The sequence below is a fragment of the Aquarana catesbeiana genome, linkage group LG02, assembly GCF_042186555.1.
Source record: "Aquarana catesbeiana isolate 2022-GZ linkage group LG02, ASM4218655v1, whole genome shotgun sequence".
Classification (NCBI taxonomy): Eukaryota; Metazoa; Chordata; class Amphibia; order Anura; family Ranidae; genus Aquarana; species Aquarana catesbeiana.
Window position 1 is genome coordinate 111300609 of NC_133325.1, and position 18851 is coordinate 111319459.

Below are 18851 nucleotides of genomic sequence, written 5' to 3' on the forward strand. Positions count from 1 at the left end.
AAACTAATGAGACAGCAAACAGTCCAAACTTGCATCCTCATCCTCCATTAGACTACTCAGGGAAATTATCCACCTACGAGCGGTCCTTAAGAGCATAGATATAGGTAAGGTAGAAAAAGCCCTTCAAAAACTACGCCAGCTCTACTACGATAAGGGCAATAAAGCCCACACCCTACTGGCTCGTAAACTCCAGGAGCAAACCCACATGTCAGCCCCTCAGGCCCCGCGAGATTCAACGGGGACCCTCCATTATCACCCTGACCGCATGGCTCAACTTCTCCACGACTATTTCTCGGACCTATACAATAATCCCTCCATCCCAGACATCCCGACTACAGACGACGTTACAGATCGCGTCCGAACATACCTGACGAATAGTGGAGTGGCCACTCTCCCCGCAGAAGAGTTACAGTCCCTCAACTCACCAATTACAGGGGAGGAGATTTCCAAGACATTAAAACTTCTTCCAAACGGTAAGGCTCCAGGCCCTGATGGCCTGCCGTATGAATATTATAAGGCTTTCCTACCCAACCTACTCCCATACATGACCCGTTTATTTAATGGATTTCTGAATAAAGACGACATCCCAAGAGATATGCAAGCTTCTCATTTGACATTAATACCCAAACCTGATAAGGATCACACATTCTGTGGGAACTATAGACCCATTGCTCTCTTGAATTCAGACTTAAAGATCTTTACGAAACTGCTTTCCCTTCGTCTGAACCTGGTACTACCCTCCCTGGTCCATAAAGACCAGGTGGGCTTCGTCCCGGGTCGTCAGGCAGGGGAGAACAATCTAATTGACATTGTTAATAGACAAAAGGCGGAGGCGCTCCTGCTGAGTTTAGATGCTGAAAAAGCCTTTGATAGGCTCTGCTGGCCGTTTCTGTTCCTGACCCATGAGCACCTGGGCTTTAGGGGGCCGTTTCTTCGGGCGATCAGACACCTCTACGCAACCCCAACCGCATCCATTAAAACGCCCTTTGCGGTGTCCCCCCCTTTTCCCATTTCGAATGGGACCAGGCAGGGATGTCCGCTCTCTCCTTTGCTTTTTGCCCTGTGCATTGAACCCCTGGCAGCCCAGATCAGATCCCAACATTAGTGGGATAATGGCTAGAGGACGCAAATATAAAGTCTCACTTTCCGCAGACGATATACTCCTGACCTTGACATGACCATGCACGACTCTCCCTAATCTCCATAGGCTCCTGGAGGAATTTGGATCCCTGTCGGGTTACAAAACAAATGCCGCCAAACCGGAAGCCCTGCCGATCAATATATCCCCTTCAGAGATACGCCATCTCTCTGACAATTTCCCCTACGCTTGGAAGACACACGCCATTAAGTACCTCGGAGTACACCTCACCCCCCGATACGAATCCCTATGCGACGCAAATTTTGGACCCCTATTTGCGCAGATCAGGTCCCTACTGTCTAAATTGAGACACTATCCAATATCTTGGTTTGGACGTATAGCCTCGATCAAAATGACCATATTGCCTAAAATACTCTATTGCTTTATGACCTTCCCAGTTCCCATCCCACTAATACAACTTAGGAAACTCCAGACTGATCTCTTAAACTTCACATGGAACTATAAACGGCACCGCATTGCCCGCTCGATACTCTATGCCTCCCGGAATGAAGGTGGTCTGGCCTTCCCAAATCTCATTCACTATTACTATGCTACTCAGTTGAGAGCAATTGCATCCTGGATCACCCTCCCGGCCTATAATAGATGGACCCAAATAGATAAATTATGGATAGCCCCGTACACCCGAACAACTTACTGTGGAACACGAATGCCAAGGTCCCCTCCACCTCTCTCCTATATACCATGAATCTACTGTGGTCAATTTGGATACAACTGAACCATGTTAAACCCCTCCACTCTGAGGTCTCCTTAGTTACAGCCTTTCTCTATAATCCTAAATTACCCAATAGTTTAACCCATCAGATGATCTATCCCTGGTTACAGAAAAATCTTTTTCACTTTGGACATCTAGTAAACCCAGTAACCGGGGTATTGCTACCCTTTGACCAACTTAGAGCCAAGCACGACCTTCCTAGTACTGCTCTCTTTGGGTACCTTCAGATACGGCATTATGCCATCATTATCGCCCCGACACTACAGTTCTCCATGCTTTCCCCATTCGAGTGTGTGGTCCTTTCAGGACCCTCAAAGAGAGGTCTGACCTCGGATATCTACAAAATTTTAAACCCTAGTGACAGACTCTCCTTGGGAAAACATAGCTACATGTGCAAGTGGGAAGAAAACCTCGAGGAGGAACTCTACCCTGCACAATGGAGAGCTGTATGGTCCTGTGCAGCTAAAAGTTCTATGTGTACTCTTTACAAAGAGAACGCTTATAAAGTGCTTTACGGTTGGTACCTAACACCGTCTCACCTACACGCCATATACCCATCGGCCTCGGACCGCTGCTGGAGGTATCATCGTGACCGAAGTACACTACTCCATATTTACTGGAGTTGCCCAGCTCTCCAGCCCTACTGGAGCTCGGTGCGGGACCTTCTCCGCCGGCTGTTCGAGGTGGATATCCCCATCTCCCCTAAGCTGTTCCTACTGGGTCTTCTACCTCCCAATCTCCCCGGGTTGGCCAAAAAGCTTGCCACCCATATCCTCACGGCAGCTAGGTGCCTAGTGGCATTACACTGGAAGAAACGACACCCCCCAACTCTCTCAAACCTCTACGCCAGAATTAAGGATGTAGAGATCATGGAGTCTATGTCGGCCCAATTGGAAGATCGCATGGCCAGACACACAGCAATATGGGAGAGCTGGTATCTCCGGGTGAAACCCCCCTGACTGCCTGGAGCACCCCTCCCCCTTTTTTCCACTCCCCCGGGCCCACGTCTGCATGGGATCCTCGAGGGACGAGCCTGGATGGTTGAAAACACTCTCTTACATACTTTTTCTCCTCTCTTTTTTCCTCTTTTACTAACCCCCCTTCCCCTTTTTGTTTAAGAAAAACAATCTATGCATTTGCAGAAACATTGTCTTCCTCAGGGTATGTTTAGTTGATGTTTGGGACCTGCATACAGGTCTATAGGTACTATCACTGTGTTGGGCACATGCTCTCAGAGCCGAGCCTCAACCATGGTTGATCAACCAACTAAGCCTAATGTCTGATATTTGCAGGATGCACTCACGCAACCTTTGGATGACTGCTGATGCTTTCTTATTCCCCACCCCTTACCCCTTCTGTGTTTGTTTTATCCCACTATCCCCCCTTGTCTTTGTGTTTTTGAGCCTCGTATTTTTGCTTTGTAACTTATAAACCTTAATAAAAATTGTCAATTAAAAAAAAAAAAAAGCATTTGTTACTCCAACACTTCATATTCCTCATATGTGCATGCTGTACCATGTATTGCATGAAAAAGTATCCTGTTCTCTTTGTATTGCTTCCTCTATGTGAAATCCTTGGTATTCCTGCCAGTCTCTCTGCTTTCCTATTAAAAACTGATCACACTAAGCAGGAGAATACACCGTGTACAGTTCTCTAGCTATGCTGTACTCTCCTCCAATGATCAGACTTGTTCTGACAACCCCCCCTGCACAGCCACTCACTGGGAAGTTCAGTGTGCTGTCCCCCCCCCCCCCCCCCATATCTTATGCAGCTGAGAACAGAGGGAAGGTGATCACTTCTAAAAAAGGGAAAAAGGGTATTTAGAATATATTTTTATATCTATACAAAATGTTTTACCTTTCAGTTCTATTTTAAACTGAATAGGTTGTTTTACAAGGTGATTGTTTGCAATCACTTTAATGCTGGTGACAATCTTTTAGCTTCAGGGTCGTTATAAGACCGCTTGCCAACCTCTATTGAATTGTTCCTTTGCTAGCAGGGCCAATCAGATGTCACTTCCTTTCTGCTCCCTTGCTAGCGAGGGAGATTTGGCAGCATTCTGGGCCAGCGAGAAGTTATTCCACAGAAGAAAGTGGAAGGCTCTCCCACATAACTCTGCCACTAGTGGTGATGTCGCCCCTGTCACCAGCCTAAAATGCTGGCAAAAATATAACAAAATAACACTAGTATATTGACTGGAAATACACACAGACCTCTGAACATAACCCATTATAGAGTTAGTTTGTGTGTAATGGTTATTTTGAGTTGACATATTTTTACCATCAAAATGTTCAATTCAAAGCCATAAATATTGCATTGTTGCAAAAATGGTGATTGCCTGTATGTTCCTCCGCCTTTCCAGACACAACTATTATATGATCTGTTGGTAACATTAGCTCCTTCTTTGCATCTTGCATCTTCCACTTCTCCTGGCTGGTGAATTTAATCCCATTCTGGATGTCGGGCTGGATGCTAATCTGCTAAGGCCCCCCCCGCGGATTTTCTGTCTTGGGTATCTGCTGCTCAACTCACTGAGTTGTGAAGGTGGAAGAATCTGGGGGTTAGAAGCTACTCATGTTTATCCCGTACTCATAGAACGGCATCCAGGATCGATTCCTGCCTTTGCCAATGACTTACGTTTAGGAAGAGGAGGTCTGCAGATTTCCCCTTCCCCTACTCTCCCCTGTGTGTCTGTCTTTTCAATAAAGCTTCGGGCCTGTGAATTTCCCTTCCCCTACCCCTCTTCCCAATCCCCCATCACACCTGTTGCCTGTTGAAATGTAATCTGTTTGAAACGTTAAATTACTTGAATCAGGTTGAAACGTTAAATCACTTCACTCACTCACAGGTATAGGCTTATCTCATTAAATAATACATTTATTTCACATGGTTTCATCTTCATACCCTTGCAGAGCAGTGTGGACTGTTAAGCATACACTAGATTCACATGGTCGCCTGGTCTTCACCTGGTTGCTGTCTCTGGTCTGGGTGGGACTCCTAACCTCAGCCCCAGAGGAGATGATCATCCTTGTCCCCTGTTTTCCCTTAGACCTAAGGTTGGGTGCCACCATTGGGCCGTATTGTAAGTTACACACCTTTATTTTGAGAGATTGTTCTCCCTTTAAAGGATATCCTATATTTATAGATATTACCAATTTAATTTCAGAGCATTTTATTCCTGATGATTGGCATGAGCCATGAAACGTGCGTCAAGTTACATCGAACTGCTGACTAGACAAGTTTGGCTCACCATAAGCAATCGATTATGTTCACTGAATTTTCATGAATGGATGAGTGTTTTTATTTAACTGTAATGCTTATTATGTTTTATCTTACTCTGTATAACAACTATATATTAATACAAGTGTATCATAGTACATTGTGTCCTGTATTACAGATTGACACTCTCTATAATGCGATTTGTTATTAATAAATAATTTTATAAATGATTTGAATGAGGTATTCATTCAGTGACTTGCCTCACACAAAGCCCCATTTCTTTCTTCTTTCTGTTGTTAAATGACTTGCTTAAGTAATATGTATTTAGTAACATGTTTTTAGTAAAATGCCTGTGGGGTAATCGGCGTCATGAATGATGTGATGTTTCGGGGTATTATTACTCTGCACAACACGTTAGGCATCATACCGCAGGATGAATGTAGTTTATTGTATGCTTGAAACTGTATTGTCATGTAGTGTATTTATGCACTGCGTCGCAGTACAGGGTGAAATGTACCCCGTTGAAGTATTTGTTTTTTGTATATTTTAATGCAAAATAAAGTATACATTTTCAACAAAAAATGACTTATGTTTAAAACTAGTACATGCTGTCAATTATTTGGCAGGTGGTCTGTCGGATCATTTATTTATCCTTTATTGATAACCTTCTCTTTGGCGACCAGGATTGGAGGAAGTACGTGGAGGCTATGGCCTGGTTGGTTACAGACGGAGCAGGTGACACAAAAGATGCAAACACCTATGTCTGAGTTCTGGGATGACAATTCGTCCTCTGCTGCAGACATGGTAGTTTGGGACAGCTTCAAGGCTGTGATGAGGGGACAGTATACAGTGGGGACAGAAAGTATTCAGGCCCCCTTAAATTTTTCACTCTTTGTTACATTGCAGCCATTTGCTAAAATCATTTAAGTTCATTTTTTTTCCTCATTAATGTACACACAGCACCCCATATTGACAGAAAAACACAGAATTGTTGACATTTTTGCAGATTTATTAAATAAGAAAAACTGAAATATCACATGGTCCTAAGTATTCAGACCCTTTGCTCAGTATTTAGTAGAAGCACCCTTTTGATCTAATACAGCCATGAGTCTTTTTGGGAAAGATGCAACAAGTTTTTCACACCTGGATTTGGGGATCCTCTGCCATTCCTTCTTGCAGATCCTCTCCAGTTGGGTTTAAGTCAGGGCTCTGGCTGGGCCATTCAAGAACAGTCACGGAGTTGTTGTGAAGCCACTCCTTCGTTATTTTCCATCCCCACTGTATATCAGCCATTAAGGCAGTGCCTAAGGACAATGTGATGGAAAGGGAGAATTTGCAACCTGAGGAGTGTAGCTTAGAGGTGGAATTTGCTGCTGCCTCTCGGGATGCCACATTTGCATCCTTAGAGGGGGCTAAACGTCAACTTGCCTTGTTTGATACAGAACTGGCGCACACTATCTTGCTTCATAGAGCTAAATCACATTTTGAAAAGGGTGACAAAAATGGTAAGTTGCTGGCAATGTTAGTAGCCGATCAGAGGGCTCCAATTACTGTTCCATGTGTATGCTCACAGATGGGGGAATTGACTACGGACCCGGAGGTCATCATGCATAGATTTATAGAGTACTATTCAGCTCTATACTCTCCTATATCGCCCGATTGGCATGATTGACTTTGCTCTCTAGTCTTCCTATCCCCGCTTTAGAGGCAGCTGATAGAGCGTGGCTTGAACGCAATATTACTCTTAAAGAAATCGAAGCAGCCATTCTTTCATTTCCCCCAAACAAATCTCCGGGCCCGGATGGGTTCCTGGTGGAGTGGTATAGACAATACTCAGAGACACTAGGCCATAGATTACAGACATTATACTCCTATAGTTTTGAGCATGGGGCTTTACCCCCTTTTATGCTAGATGCATATGTGGTTCTACTCCCTAAGCCTGGTAAGGATCTCACCTGTCGTTCCTCTTATAGGCCAATTGCTCTCCTTAATGCGGACTTAAAAATCCTCACCAAGATTTTGGCCACCAGATTGTCCATAGTGCTTCTTCACCTGGGGTTGGGGCCCTGAAAGTTGGGAACATTAAAGAATGTTTGGCGCTGTATGTGGATAATATGCTGCTGTTTTTGAGGGATCTGGGTAAGTCTCTTCAAGCAGTCCTCATCATTTTGGACAATGTTGCAAAATTTTCATGCCTAAAAGTCAATTGGGATAAATAAATTATTCCCCCACTAGACTCTGGTACGAGGGTGGCGGCGGACCCTGGGTTGCCACTACAGTGGGTCACTCAGTTTACCTATTTGGGGGTTCGCATATCTCCAAGGGCTGCAGATTACTTTGGTATGAATATGCTGCCTCTGGTGGATCTACTCAAAAGAAAAACTGAGATATGGAAGAATCTCCCCCTATCGGTGCTAGGATGTATAAAACTTCTGAAAATGAAGATACTGACTTTTTTTAAACTTTCTACACAATTCCCCCATCTGGATTCCTTGCACATTTTTTCGTCAGATACATGGTATGTTTGGTTCTTTAATATGGGGGAACTCCCCTCCCAGAATAGGCTTTACTGCACTTCAGGAACCATGGGGACAAGGGGGCTTAGCTCCCTGATCTTTATAAATATTTTTTGTCTGGCCAGGGAGTCTTTGCACGTAGATAGCTTCTTGTGGATGATGGGACTCTGCCACAATCTTGGAAGCAGCGGTTATGGGCTCCTATGAGAGCCTGTGTCTCCTCGTGTACAGAGGCTCTGGGGCTAAATTTCCAAGGACGGGTACAATGCAAGCCACCATTAAGGCCTGGAAGGACTTATTGGTGCCTGCTTCTACTACCCTGTCACCGGCTTCACCACTGTGGCGGAATCCTCATTTTCCCCATTTACTCACTCTACCTGATCCAATAATATGGGTGTCAAAGGGGATTAAAACCCTGGGTGATGTCACTAGAGGGGGCGAGTTGTTACAATTTGAAGATTTAAGATTAAAATTTGACCCACCTAATCCATATCTCTTTCGCTACCTCCAACTGAGACATGCTTTTGTCTCCCAGTTTGGCTCCACAAAGCTGGAAATGCGGTCTTCAATTCTGGACGAATCCATGAAAAAAACATTATCAGAACTATATAAATAACTTTTTCCTGTCTCTCCACCCTCGGCAACCCTCGGATTTGGGAGGAGAGGAATGGGACGATATGTGGGGGTATCATTTTCACTTACTTGGTGTCAGCTAGAGACCACTTAATTTAAGTTCCTACACAGGATATATTACACACCAGAATGTTGGCGTTGCTCACAATCTCCAGCCAACTTTAGCCAAATTTTTTGTGATTGTCAGGTAGCCAAAGAGTTTTGGTCTGCTGTTGGGCGCTGTGTGACAGAGAATACCTATGCGCCTGTGCCTTTGACGGTGGCAACATGCTTGCTTGGTGGAGGGCCTGGCGCCCACTAGGGCACGGCGCACTTTGCTTAGCCTATTACTGTTCTATGCGCGTAAGGCGCTGATCCTCTACTGGAAAAAACCCATGACACCCTCACTATCGTACTGGAAAGGGCTTGTGAATAAGGCAATTCCGTTCTATAAAGCAATGTACCTGAACAGGGGATGCCCAAAAAACATTGACAAAGTTTGGAAGATTTGGTTGGATAGCCCAATTTCCAAAGCCTAATGATTATAAGGATCCTACTGCTGGGTGGTGTTGGGTGCATATAGATATGTAATATGCGTCCTAATACTAGGATTGTTTAGGAACCAATTGCTGCTTAAACAATTGTATGTAGGCTTGACTATTGGCCTTATTACCTCAAGAGCTGCGAAAAAATACTCTATATTTTTGGTTATGATATGATGTTGGTACTCCTGCCCTCTTTTTAGGGGACTGGCATCCGGGAAAGTGAAATTGTCCACAGGGTGGCATGCCTGAAATGGGGGGGGAGAGGGGGGATGTTTTGTGGGTGTTTTTCTAGGAATCCCACCCTGCGTGGCATGGTTTTGGGTTCCTCTTTTTGTGTCTTTGCTACTTTGTACTATTGAAAATATTAATTAAAAAAAAAAAAAGTATATATATATATATATATATATATATATATATATATATATATATATATATATATATATATATATATATATATATATATATATACATACATACAGTGGGGACGGAAAGTATTTAGACCCCCTTACATTTTTAACTCTTTGTCATATTGCAGCCATTTGCTAAAATCATTTAAGTTCATTTTTTTTCCTCATTAATGTACACACAGCACCCCATATTGACAGAAAAACACAGAATTGTTGACATTTTTGCAGATTTATTAAAAAAGAAAAACTGAAATATCACATGGTTCTAAGTATTCAGACCCTTTGCTCAGTATTTAGTAGAAGCACCCTTTTGATCTAATACAGCCATAAGTCTTTTTGGGAAAGATGCAACAAGTTTTTCACACCTGGATTTGGGGATCCTCTGCCTTTCCTCCTTGCAGATCCTCTCCAGTTCTGTCAGGTTGGATGGTAAACGTTGGTGGACAGCCATTTTTAGGTCTTTCCAGAGATGCTCAATTGGGTTTAAGTCAGGGCTCTGGCTGGGCCATTCAAGAACAGTCACAGAGTTGTTGTGAAGACACTCCTTCATTATTTTAGCTGTGTGCTTAGGGTCATTGTCTTGTTGGAAGGTAAACCTTCGGCCCAGTCTGAGGGCCTGAGCGCTCTGGAGAAAGCTTTCGTCCAGGATATCCCTGTACTTGGCCGCATTCATCTTTCCCTCAATTGCAACCAGTCGTCCTGTCCCTGCAGCTGAAAAACACCCCCACAGCATGATGCTGCCTCCACCATGCTTCACTGTTGGGACTGTATTGGACAGGTGATGAGCAGTGCCCGGTTTTCTCCACTTATACCACTTAGAATTAAGGCCAAAAAGTTCTATCTTGGTCTGAGACCAAAGAATCTTTTTTCTCACTCTTTTGGAGTCCTTCAGGTGTTTTTTTAGCGAACTCCATGCGGGCTTTCATGTGTCTTGCACTGAGGAGAAGCTTCCGTCGGGCCACTCTGCCATAAAGCCCCGACTGGTGGAGGGCTGCAGTGATGGCTGACTTTCTACAACTTTCTCCCATCTCCCGACTGCATCTCTGGAGCTCAGCCACAGTGATCTTTGGGTTCTTCTTTACCTCTTTCACCAAGGCTCTTCTCCCCTGATAGCTCAGTTTGGCCGGATGGCCAGCTCTAGGAAGGGTTCTGGTCGTCCCAAACATCTTCCATTTAAGGATTATGGAGGCCACTGTGCTCTTAGGAACATTAAGTGCAGCAGAAATTTTTTTTGTAACCTTGGCCAGATCTGTGCCTTGCCACAATTCTGTCTCTGAGCTCTTCAGGCAGTTCCTTTGACCTCATGATTCTCATTTGCTCTGACATGCACTGTGAGCTGTAAGGTCTTATATAGACAGGTATGTGGCTTTCCTAATCAAGTCCAATCAGTACAATCAAACACAGCTGGACTCAAATGAAGGTGTAGAACCATCTCAAGGATGATCAGAAGAAATGGACAGCACCTGAGTTAAATATATCACAGCAAAGGGTCTGAATACTTAGGACCATGTGATATTTCAGTTTTTCTTTTTTAATAAATCTGCAAAAATATCAACAATTCTGTGTTTTTCTGTCAATATGGGGTGCTGTGTGTACATTAATGAGGAAAGAAAATGAACTTAAATGATTTTAGCAAATGGCTGCAATATAACAGAGAGTGAAAAATTTAAGGGGGTCTGAATACTTTCCATCCCCACTGTATATATAATGCATTGTTGCAACACTGCCTTTTCTATATAAAAGTTAACATTTAACTGCTCAAAGTCTTAAAACAGTCTCTAAACTGATATTTTTAATTTAACACTTGAGCACGTGGAGCTCTACCTTTAACTGTATATATTTTTTTTGTCATTTTTCAATCACTTGTGACAAAAAAATAAAATATTCAATGGGATCAACATGCCTCTCAGCAATTTCCTTGGGGTGTCTACTTTCCAAAATGGGGTCATTTGGGGGTGGTTTGTACTGCCCTGCCATTTTAGCATCTCAAGAAATGACACAGGCAGTCATAATAAAAGCTGCCTAAATTCCAGAAAATGTATACTAGTTTGTAGACGCTATAACTTTTGCGCAAACCAATAAATATATGCTTATTGACATTTTTTTTACCAAAGACATGTGGCTGAATACATTTTGGCCTAAATGTATGACTAAAATTGAGTTTATTGGATTTTTTTTTATAACAAAAATTAGAAAATATATTTTTTTTCAACATTTTCGGTCTTTCTGTTTATATCACAAAAAAAACAAAAAAAAAACAAAAAAAACAAAAAAAATCGCAGAGGCAATCAAATACCATCAAAAGAAAGCTCTATTTGTGAGGAAAAAAGGACGCAAATTTTGTTTGGGTACAGCATTGCATGACCAGTTAAAGCAGCGCAGTGCCAAATTGTAAAAAAGTGCTCTGGTCATTGAGCAGCCAAATCCGCTGGGGCTGAAGTGGTTAATAAATCCAGTGACCTAGGATAGCAAAGGATGTAGTTTCCAATTTAGGAGGGCATAGCCAAAAAGAATATCATGCAAAACATTGTATTTTGGATACTGGTGGGAAGAAGAAAGCCCAGAAGCCCCAACAGACAGACCTCTGAAGAATGTGTATCTCTAAATCTCAACTTAAACACCAGTAAGTAATGTCACCATCTAGAAAATCCAGATCATATGCATTACCTCAGCTTCAGAATTCGGGCAGCTAATTCCAAAATGAGAATAAGAATATAGCTCAGTTTAGTTCTGCTTCAACACCAGCTACCAAAACTTGCAGGAACCAAAAGCCTAATTATATGTGTGAATTAGCTTTTACTTGCAGAATACAAAAATCTATACTAAAACATGAACACCATAAAATTAACAGATCTGTGCCATAGAACCTTTAGTGAGCTAAACAAGAAAGGTGATAGATAAATTAGTAACTAACACATGGCAATGAATTTATCGCATGCATTAGGCTTTTTTCAAATTGAGATCTATGGTTTATAAGTGCAGACTAAAGTGTCCTTAACCACTTAAGGACCGAGCCTTTTTCTGAGATTTGTTGTTTACAAGTTAAAAACATTTTTTTTTTTGCTAGAAAATTACTTAGAACCCCTAAACATTATATATTTTTTCTAACACCCTAGAGAATAAAATGGAGGCTGTTGCAATACTTTTGTATTTGTGCAGCAATCTTACAAGCGCACCTTTTTTTTGGAAAAAATACACTTTTTTGAATTAAAGAATAAGACAACAGTAAAGTTAGCCCATTTTTTTTATATTGGGAAGGATAACGTTACGCCAAACAATTTGATCCCCAACATGTCACGCTTCAAAATTGCGCCCGCTCATGGAATGGCGACAAACTTTTACCCTTAAAAATCTCCAAAGGCGACGTTTAAAAAATTCTACAGGTTGCATGTTTTGAGTTACAGAGGAGGTCTAGGGCTAGAATTATTGCTCTCGCTCTACCGATCGCGGTGATACCTCACATGTGTGGTTTGAACACTGTTTTCATATGCGGGCGCTACTCATGTATGCGTTCGCTTCTGCACGAGAGCTCGGCGGGACGGGGCGTGTTTACATTTTTTTTTTCTCTTATTTTACCTTTTATTTTTTCAATGTTCTTTAAAAAAAAAAAATGTGTCACTTTTATTCTTATTACAAGGGAATGTAAACATCCCTTGTAATAGAAAAAAAGCATGACAGGAACTCTTAAATATGAGATCTGGGGTCAAAAAGACCTCAGATCTCCTATTTACACTAAAAATCAATAAAAAAAATAATAATAATTTTGCCATTTGAAAAAAAAAAAAAGTCCCTTTAAGAGCTATGGGCAGAAGTGACGTTTTGACATCTCTTCCACCTTGCAATGATATGGCGACATGGCAATCAGTGTTGCGTTGGACATAAAAAATGTGACTAGTGACTAAAAAATAGTGCACAATCTCTATTATTACTAAGGTATAATGCCAAAATAAACAATATAAACACACTTAGATTATTTATCTAAGACTTATATCTAAATATGATACATAGTGAAGTTCTCATGAGTGATATTCCTTATAAATGTGGGTCCATGCCCAGAATAAAAATAAATATAACATGAATAGTGAAATAAAAAGTTCAAAAAAAGTGTCCCAAATAACAATGTGTTAATTCCAAAGAAATTCAGAAAAAGATGTATTGCAGGGTTCGGGAATACTTGATCCACCTCTCGTGCAGCCCACCACCAAATGTTAAAATTGAAGGCTTACCAAAAAGCCTGCGACCGCCCTTACTCAGGGGGGTCAAAACAGGCTTAGTTGTGGAAATATCCAGGGATGATGGACCCTCCGAGCCCTCTCTTACTTCATCGGACAGGCAGCCCACAGCAACGGGGACCCCGATGTGCAAGTATGCTCCCAGGAATTCCTTCAAAATTTCTTCTCGGAAAAGGTCAGGTACAGGTAAACCACAGCTCCCAAGAAAAAATAGAACAGGACTCCAATAGTGTAGATTGAAAAATTTGGGGACGATTTATTAAGGCCAGAATGCATTAAAAGCAATTGTAGCAAAATAACAATGACAGAGAAAAGAAAATCTCCTTAGCGGTTTAAAAACAGCATGCGCATGCGCGTTGCGCATCAACGTTGTGACCCTACGGCCGTTTCGTCACAACTGACGTCATGGCCATCTTCCCCTCACTCGTCTCCATGTCAAACCAGGAGAAGGATCCGATCGCCTCTGCCGCTACCAACGTCTCCGGTAAGCGGCGGAGGGCACCGGAGCGCAGCGGGAGGGAGGTCCCCTCCCCTTCCGCTGCAGAGACCACTTTTATCTGAAAGCGGATCGCCCGCTGAAGAAGAGGATATCGGGGGTTATGGCAGCTAGCTCCTGCCATAACAATTATATTCCTCTTTAAAGTACTGACGTAAGACTGCGGCTGGCGGGCCGTAAGAGGTTAAAGAGGAACTGCAGTCTGCTCTGTGTAATAAAAACAGCTTTGCGATTCTGAAGCTTCCCTCCAACCACTTTACATATAATTTTATACACACTGTGATTCTGTACTTGCCAAATATGCTGCAGAAATCTCCCTCCACTGAGTCTGGCTGCATCCATTTTAACTGTGGGCAGCTGAAGCTGCTGCCTGTTCACTTCCTGGATTTACTCAGACACACAGAGGCACACCTCCAGCACTGCAGCTCTCATTGGCCCTCTTATGACTCACCCCCCAACCCTTCCTGGAAAACTCTCAGGAGAGAGAGCGCTGTGCATGATGTCATAAGCCTAGGCTTCTTACCAGTCAAGAAACAGGAAGTGTATAAGGTATTTACTGGCAGAAAAAAAAAAAAAGTTTTACTATCCAAAGTTAAAACAACAAGGGCAGAAGATTTAATAGATGGAAAGTTGAAAAAATGAACGATGGTCAGCTTTAAATGTGCTGGCTGAACTTTCTGTCTTTTTCCAGACTTCTTTTTCCTTTATTTTTACTTGGTGATTAAGCCAATAAGATATTTTCTGACCTACAGTGACAACGCACACTTACCCTACTGTATCAGGACAACAGAAACAGGATAGGAACACAGAAACCTCCCCCCTTCCTTTTCTCTACAACATAACTGTGCAGAGTTTAGTAGCAGAGATAACTAAGAACATACACTCACTGTCCACTTTATTAGGTACACCTGTTCAATTGGTCGGTAACACAAATTGCTAATCAGCCAATCACATGGCAGCAACTCAATGTATTTACGCATCTAGACATGGTGAAGAAGACTTTCTGAAGTTTAAACTGTGCATCAGAATAGGGAATAAGGAGATTTAAGTGACTTTGAATGCGGCATGGTCGTTGGTGCCAGATGGGCTGGTTTGAGTATTTAAAAAACTGCTGATCTACTGGGATTTTCACACACAACCAGTTCTAGGGTTTACAGGGAATGGTCCAAAAAAAATATCCAGTGAGTGGCAGTGGTGTGAACGAAAATAACTTGATGATGTCAGAGGTCAGAGGAGAATGGGCAAACCAGTTCGAGATCAGAGAAAGGCAACAGTAACTCAAATAACCACTCGTTACAACCAAGGTATGCAAAATACCATCTCTGAACACACAACACATCGAACCTTAAAGCAGATGGGCTACAGCATCAGATGACCACACCGGGTGCCACTCCTGTCAGCTAAAAACAGGAAACTAAGGCTACAATTTGCACAGGCTCACCACAATAGAAGATTGAAAGCGTAGCCTGGTCTGATGAGTCTCGATTTCTGGCAGAGGGGAGTAGGCAATCAATCACCCAAAAAACAGGAAATCTAGGTGTAATGCCCCTATTTTTACATAGTGTACATTGAGTAGAGGTGACCCTGTGGTGACGAGGTCACTTTAACACCTAGAAGTTAGATTGAAATAAGACCTACCTTGCTAATTGCAGCTGCCTGTTTCAGAATGTTTTCTTGTAGGTTCTGTGCTTTCTTCTCATGGAAAGAATTACTCTGACTCTGTATCACAAAGACAATGTCTCCAATTTCTGTAATAAAAAGAAGTCAGGCCATTTAGGATTAAGAGCGAAATTGCTACTTGCTATCAGTGGAAAAGGGTCATTTGTTTTTATTATGAAATGTATTTAGCATCTGAAGCGAAAAAGTGTAGCAGAGGAATGGTTTGGTCACCGGGAAAAGTCATCACTGTTCAGGGAGGGATGCCGGGGTCTCTGGTAATAGCTAAAAATGACCATACATATAGCAATTTGTGATCAATCTAGGTAAGAATGATTGCAAACAAGCAATTATCCATTAAAATATCTTAACAAACACAATATTGTTCTGTACTGTGTGATCAACTATAGATTTCAGTAGAAATAGTGACCAATTTAAAAAAATGGTAAATTATTCTTTAACCACTTGCTTAGGCCCCTTTCATACTTGTGTGACTTGGGGCTGCAAAGTCGCATGACAAGTCATACCCCATGATTTCCAATGAGTACCATTCATATCTGTGCGACTTCAAGTCACACCAACTTCAAAGTAGACCCTGGCACAGTGCTGAGGCTGTGTTTTTTCCCCTGCCATCTTGATGCAAGGGCTGCAACTATTTTTATAATCGATTAGTTAGCCAATTATTGTTTCGATTGACTATTCGGATAAAAAACGCAAAGGTTTGGTGTATAATTTAGTTATTATGTACATTTAAAAAAAAATAAAAATAAATAATTCTTGAATATCTATATGCAGTGGTAAATATAAATAACCAGCTATATGATTGGGGAATAAATATTGAATCCACGCTGAGAATAAGGCCCCTTTCAGACATGCTTCGTTTTTCATCCATACGTTGATGAATGAAAAAACGAACATCAATGCATCTCTATGGAAAAACAGATGTAAACAGATGATCATCAATTTACATCAGTTTACATACGCATCATCTGTTTTTTGAAACTGATCAAACCTCTATATTTCTTCCGTTAAAAAAACAGATCAGACGAAAAACGGATGTAAACTTACAAATGGTTAGTTTTTTATCAGTTTTTGCATTGGTAGTGAATGTGAAAAAACTGATGAAAAAATGATGAGCACAGATGAAAAACGGATGAAAAATTGATGACCAATGATAAAAAACTGATCAATACTTATCCATTTAGGTGTGACTGAACTGATGAAATGAACGGTCCGCATGTGTAAAAAGGGGCCTAACAGACAGAAGAGATATACTGTATATATACTATTAAAGATTAAATCTGGTACACATTATCAGGCTCAGAGAACCAACATTTTTATTCAAAGAAATTATTTTTTTTAAATAAGGCTCAAAATTTCAAGTCCTGAGCTACTAGCCAGGCCATAATGGTTACTCGCCACCAGTTGCCCCACCCCTAATCCTGCCCTCATTAATTGCCTCATGAAAAGACACTTAAATGCTTTATGCAGAATTAAGTTACAAAAATAAATATTAACAACTTTATCAGTGCAGCCTCATCAGTGCCCATCAATGCAGCCTGACCTTTGCCCATCAATGCAGCATAACCAGTGCCCATTAATGCAGCATAACCTGTGCCCATCAATGCAGCGTAGGGGAGTGGCCTGGGAAGCAATGGAGTAGGTCGCAGGTGAAGAGAGCTCTGCTGACCCAAACTCCGATTCTACCATCCTGGCAACATCCTAACCATCAGACACAGTACTAGCCATCTGGGGATACAATCTTCTTCTTCTCCTGCTCCTGGAGCCTGCTGCACCGCCGAAACGCCGCCCGGAGCCTCCGGGCCGGTAACATCCTCAGGAAAGGCCGCGGCTTCGGCCTAGTATCTGGAGCGGCGGCCATCTTGCTGCACCCAGCGGCGGCCTGGATGGTCGTTCTGGGCCCCCCTGTTGCCATCCTGGCCATCGGACACTTCTAGCTGCCTAAGGGGACAAATTCCATCTAATCCCCTGTGTCTGGAGTCAGCTGTGCCCCCGGGAAAGACCGCGGCTCCGGCCTGGTCTCCGGAGCGGTGGCCATCTTGGTGCACCCTGCGGTGGCCTGATAGGCTGATTTGGGCCCCCCCTTGCAGCCCAGCACTGGCATATCTCCTGGACCCACCACCAGACCACCTGGGGACTTGATTACAGTGACCTACGCCCTCTGCTACCCCCAGGAAGGGCCGCGGCTTCGGCCTACCACCTTGAGCAGCGGCCATCTTGCTGCACCCGGCAGTGGATACTGTGTTTTTCCAGCTCACCTGAATGGTATACGATCCGCTGCAACCCGGGGGGACATTGTGAACATCTGGACCCCTACCATAGCCATACACACAGCCCGCGACTGATTTGGCAGCGGAGCGTGGCTCTAACCTAATTACTGGCGCAGTGGCCATCTTGCTTCACCTGGGGAAGATCCTGAGATACGTATCCTGGGGCAGCGAAGAGCCATGTCTCCGCCGAAAAGGACCTCCGAAGCGGTGGATAAGTTGGCAAAATACCGCCATCAAGACCAAGACTCACAGGCCAGGGAGGGCGATGGCACGTGCTCAACAACGGTCCATCAAAGCGCAGACACAGCTAAGGTCTTGGATGCCATAGCGGCGCTGCAGGGGACACTCACCGTTAAAATTGATGAGGTCAAGATTGACATTTCCCTGCTGCGTCAGGACTTATCTAAAGTAAAAGACAGGGTAACCGAGGCCGAGACACGTATCGGAGCAGCGGAGGATATCCTGCATCCCCTGAGCCACACCACGGAGGACTTGCAGCGCCAGATCCACCAGCTACACGCTCATCAAGACGATATGGAGAATCGTTTAAGAAGATGCAACCTCCGTTTCATCGGTTTACCTGAGAAGGCTGAGGGTTCCAACCCTGCTGAATATCTGGAATCCCTCCTGATCCAACACTTTGGAAGAGAAGCCTTCTCGGTCATGTTCGCCGTGGAACGGGCGCACCACATCCCAGCTAAACCTCCACCAGCCCCCCCCAGAACCTTCATAGCCAAGTTCCTCAATTTTAAAGATAGAGACAAAATTCTGAGGTTGACCAGAGAGAAGGGGAACATTACTTTGGGCAATGGTCAGGTCGCAGTATTCCCTGACTTCTTTAATGAAGTGCAGAGAAAACGGGCGCAATTCCAGGATGTCAAGCGACGACTCAGGGTGGCACACCTTAAATATGCTATGTTGTTCCCGGCCAGACTAAGAGTAAAGGAGGATGGCAAGGCCATATTCTTTGAGGACCTGAAGGCGGCAGCACACTGGTTGGACCAGC

General features: G+C 43.1%; 1 protein-coding gene across 2 annotated transcripts in view; it reads right to left on the reverse strand.

Annotated features, from left to right (window-relative positions):
- Nucleotides 1-18851, reverse strand: part of B3GLCT (beta 3-glucosyltransferase) — a 1077075-nt gene that overhangs the window by 721824 nt on the left and 336400 nt on the right. For both annotated transcript variants that reach the window (XM_073613355.1, XM_073613354.1), the window contains exon 4: nt 15537-15646. In XM_073613355.1, coding sequence (XP_073469456.1) covers nt 15537-15646 — 110 coding nt within the window. The remainder of the gene's footprint in view (nt 1-15536; nt 15647-18851) is intronic.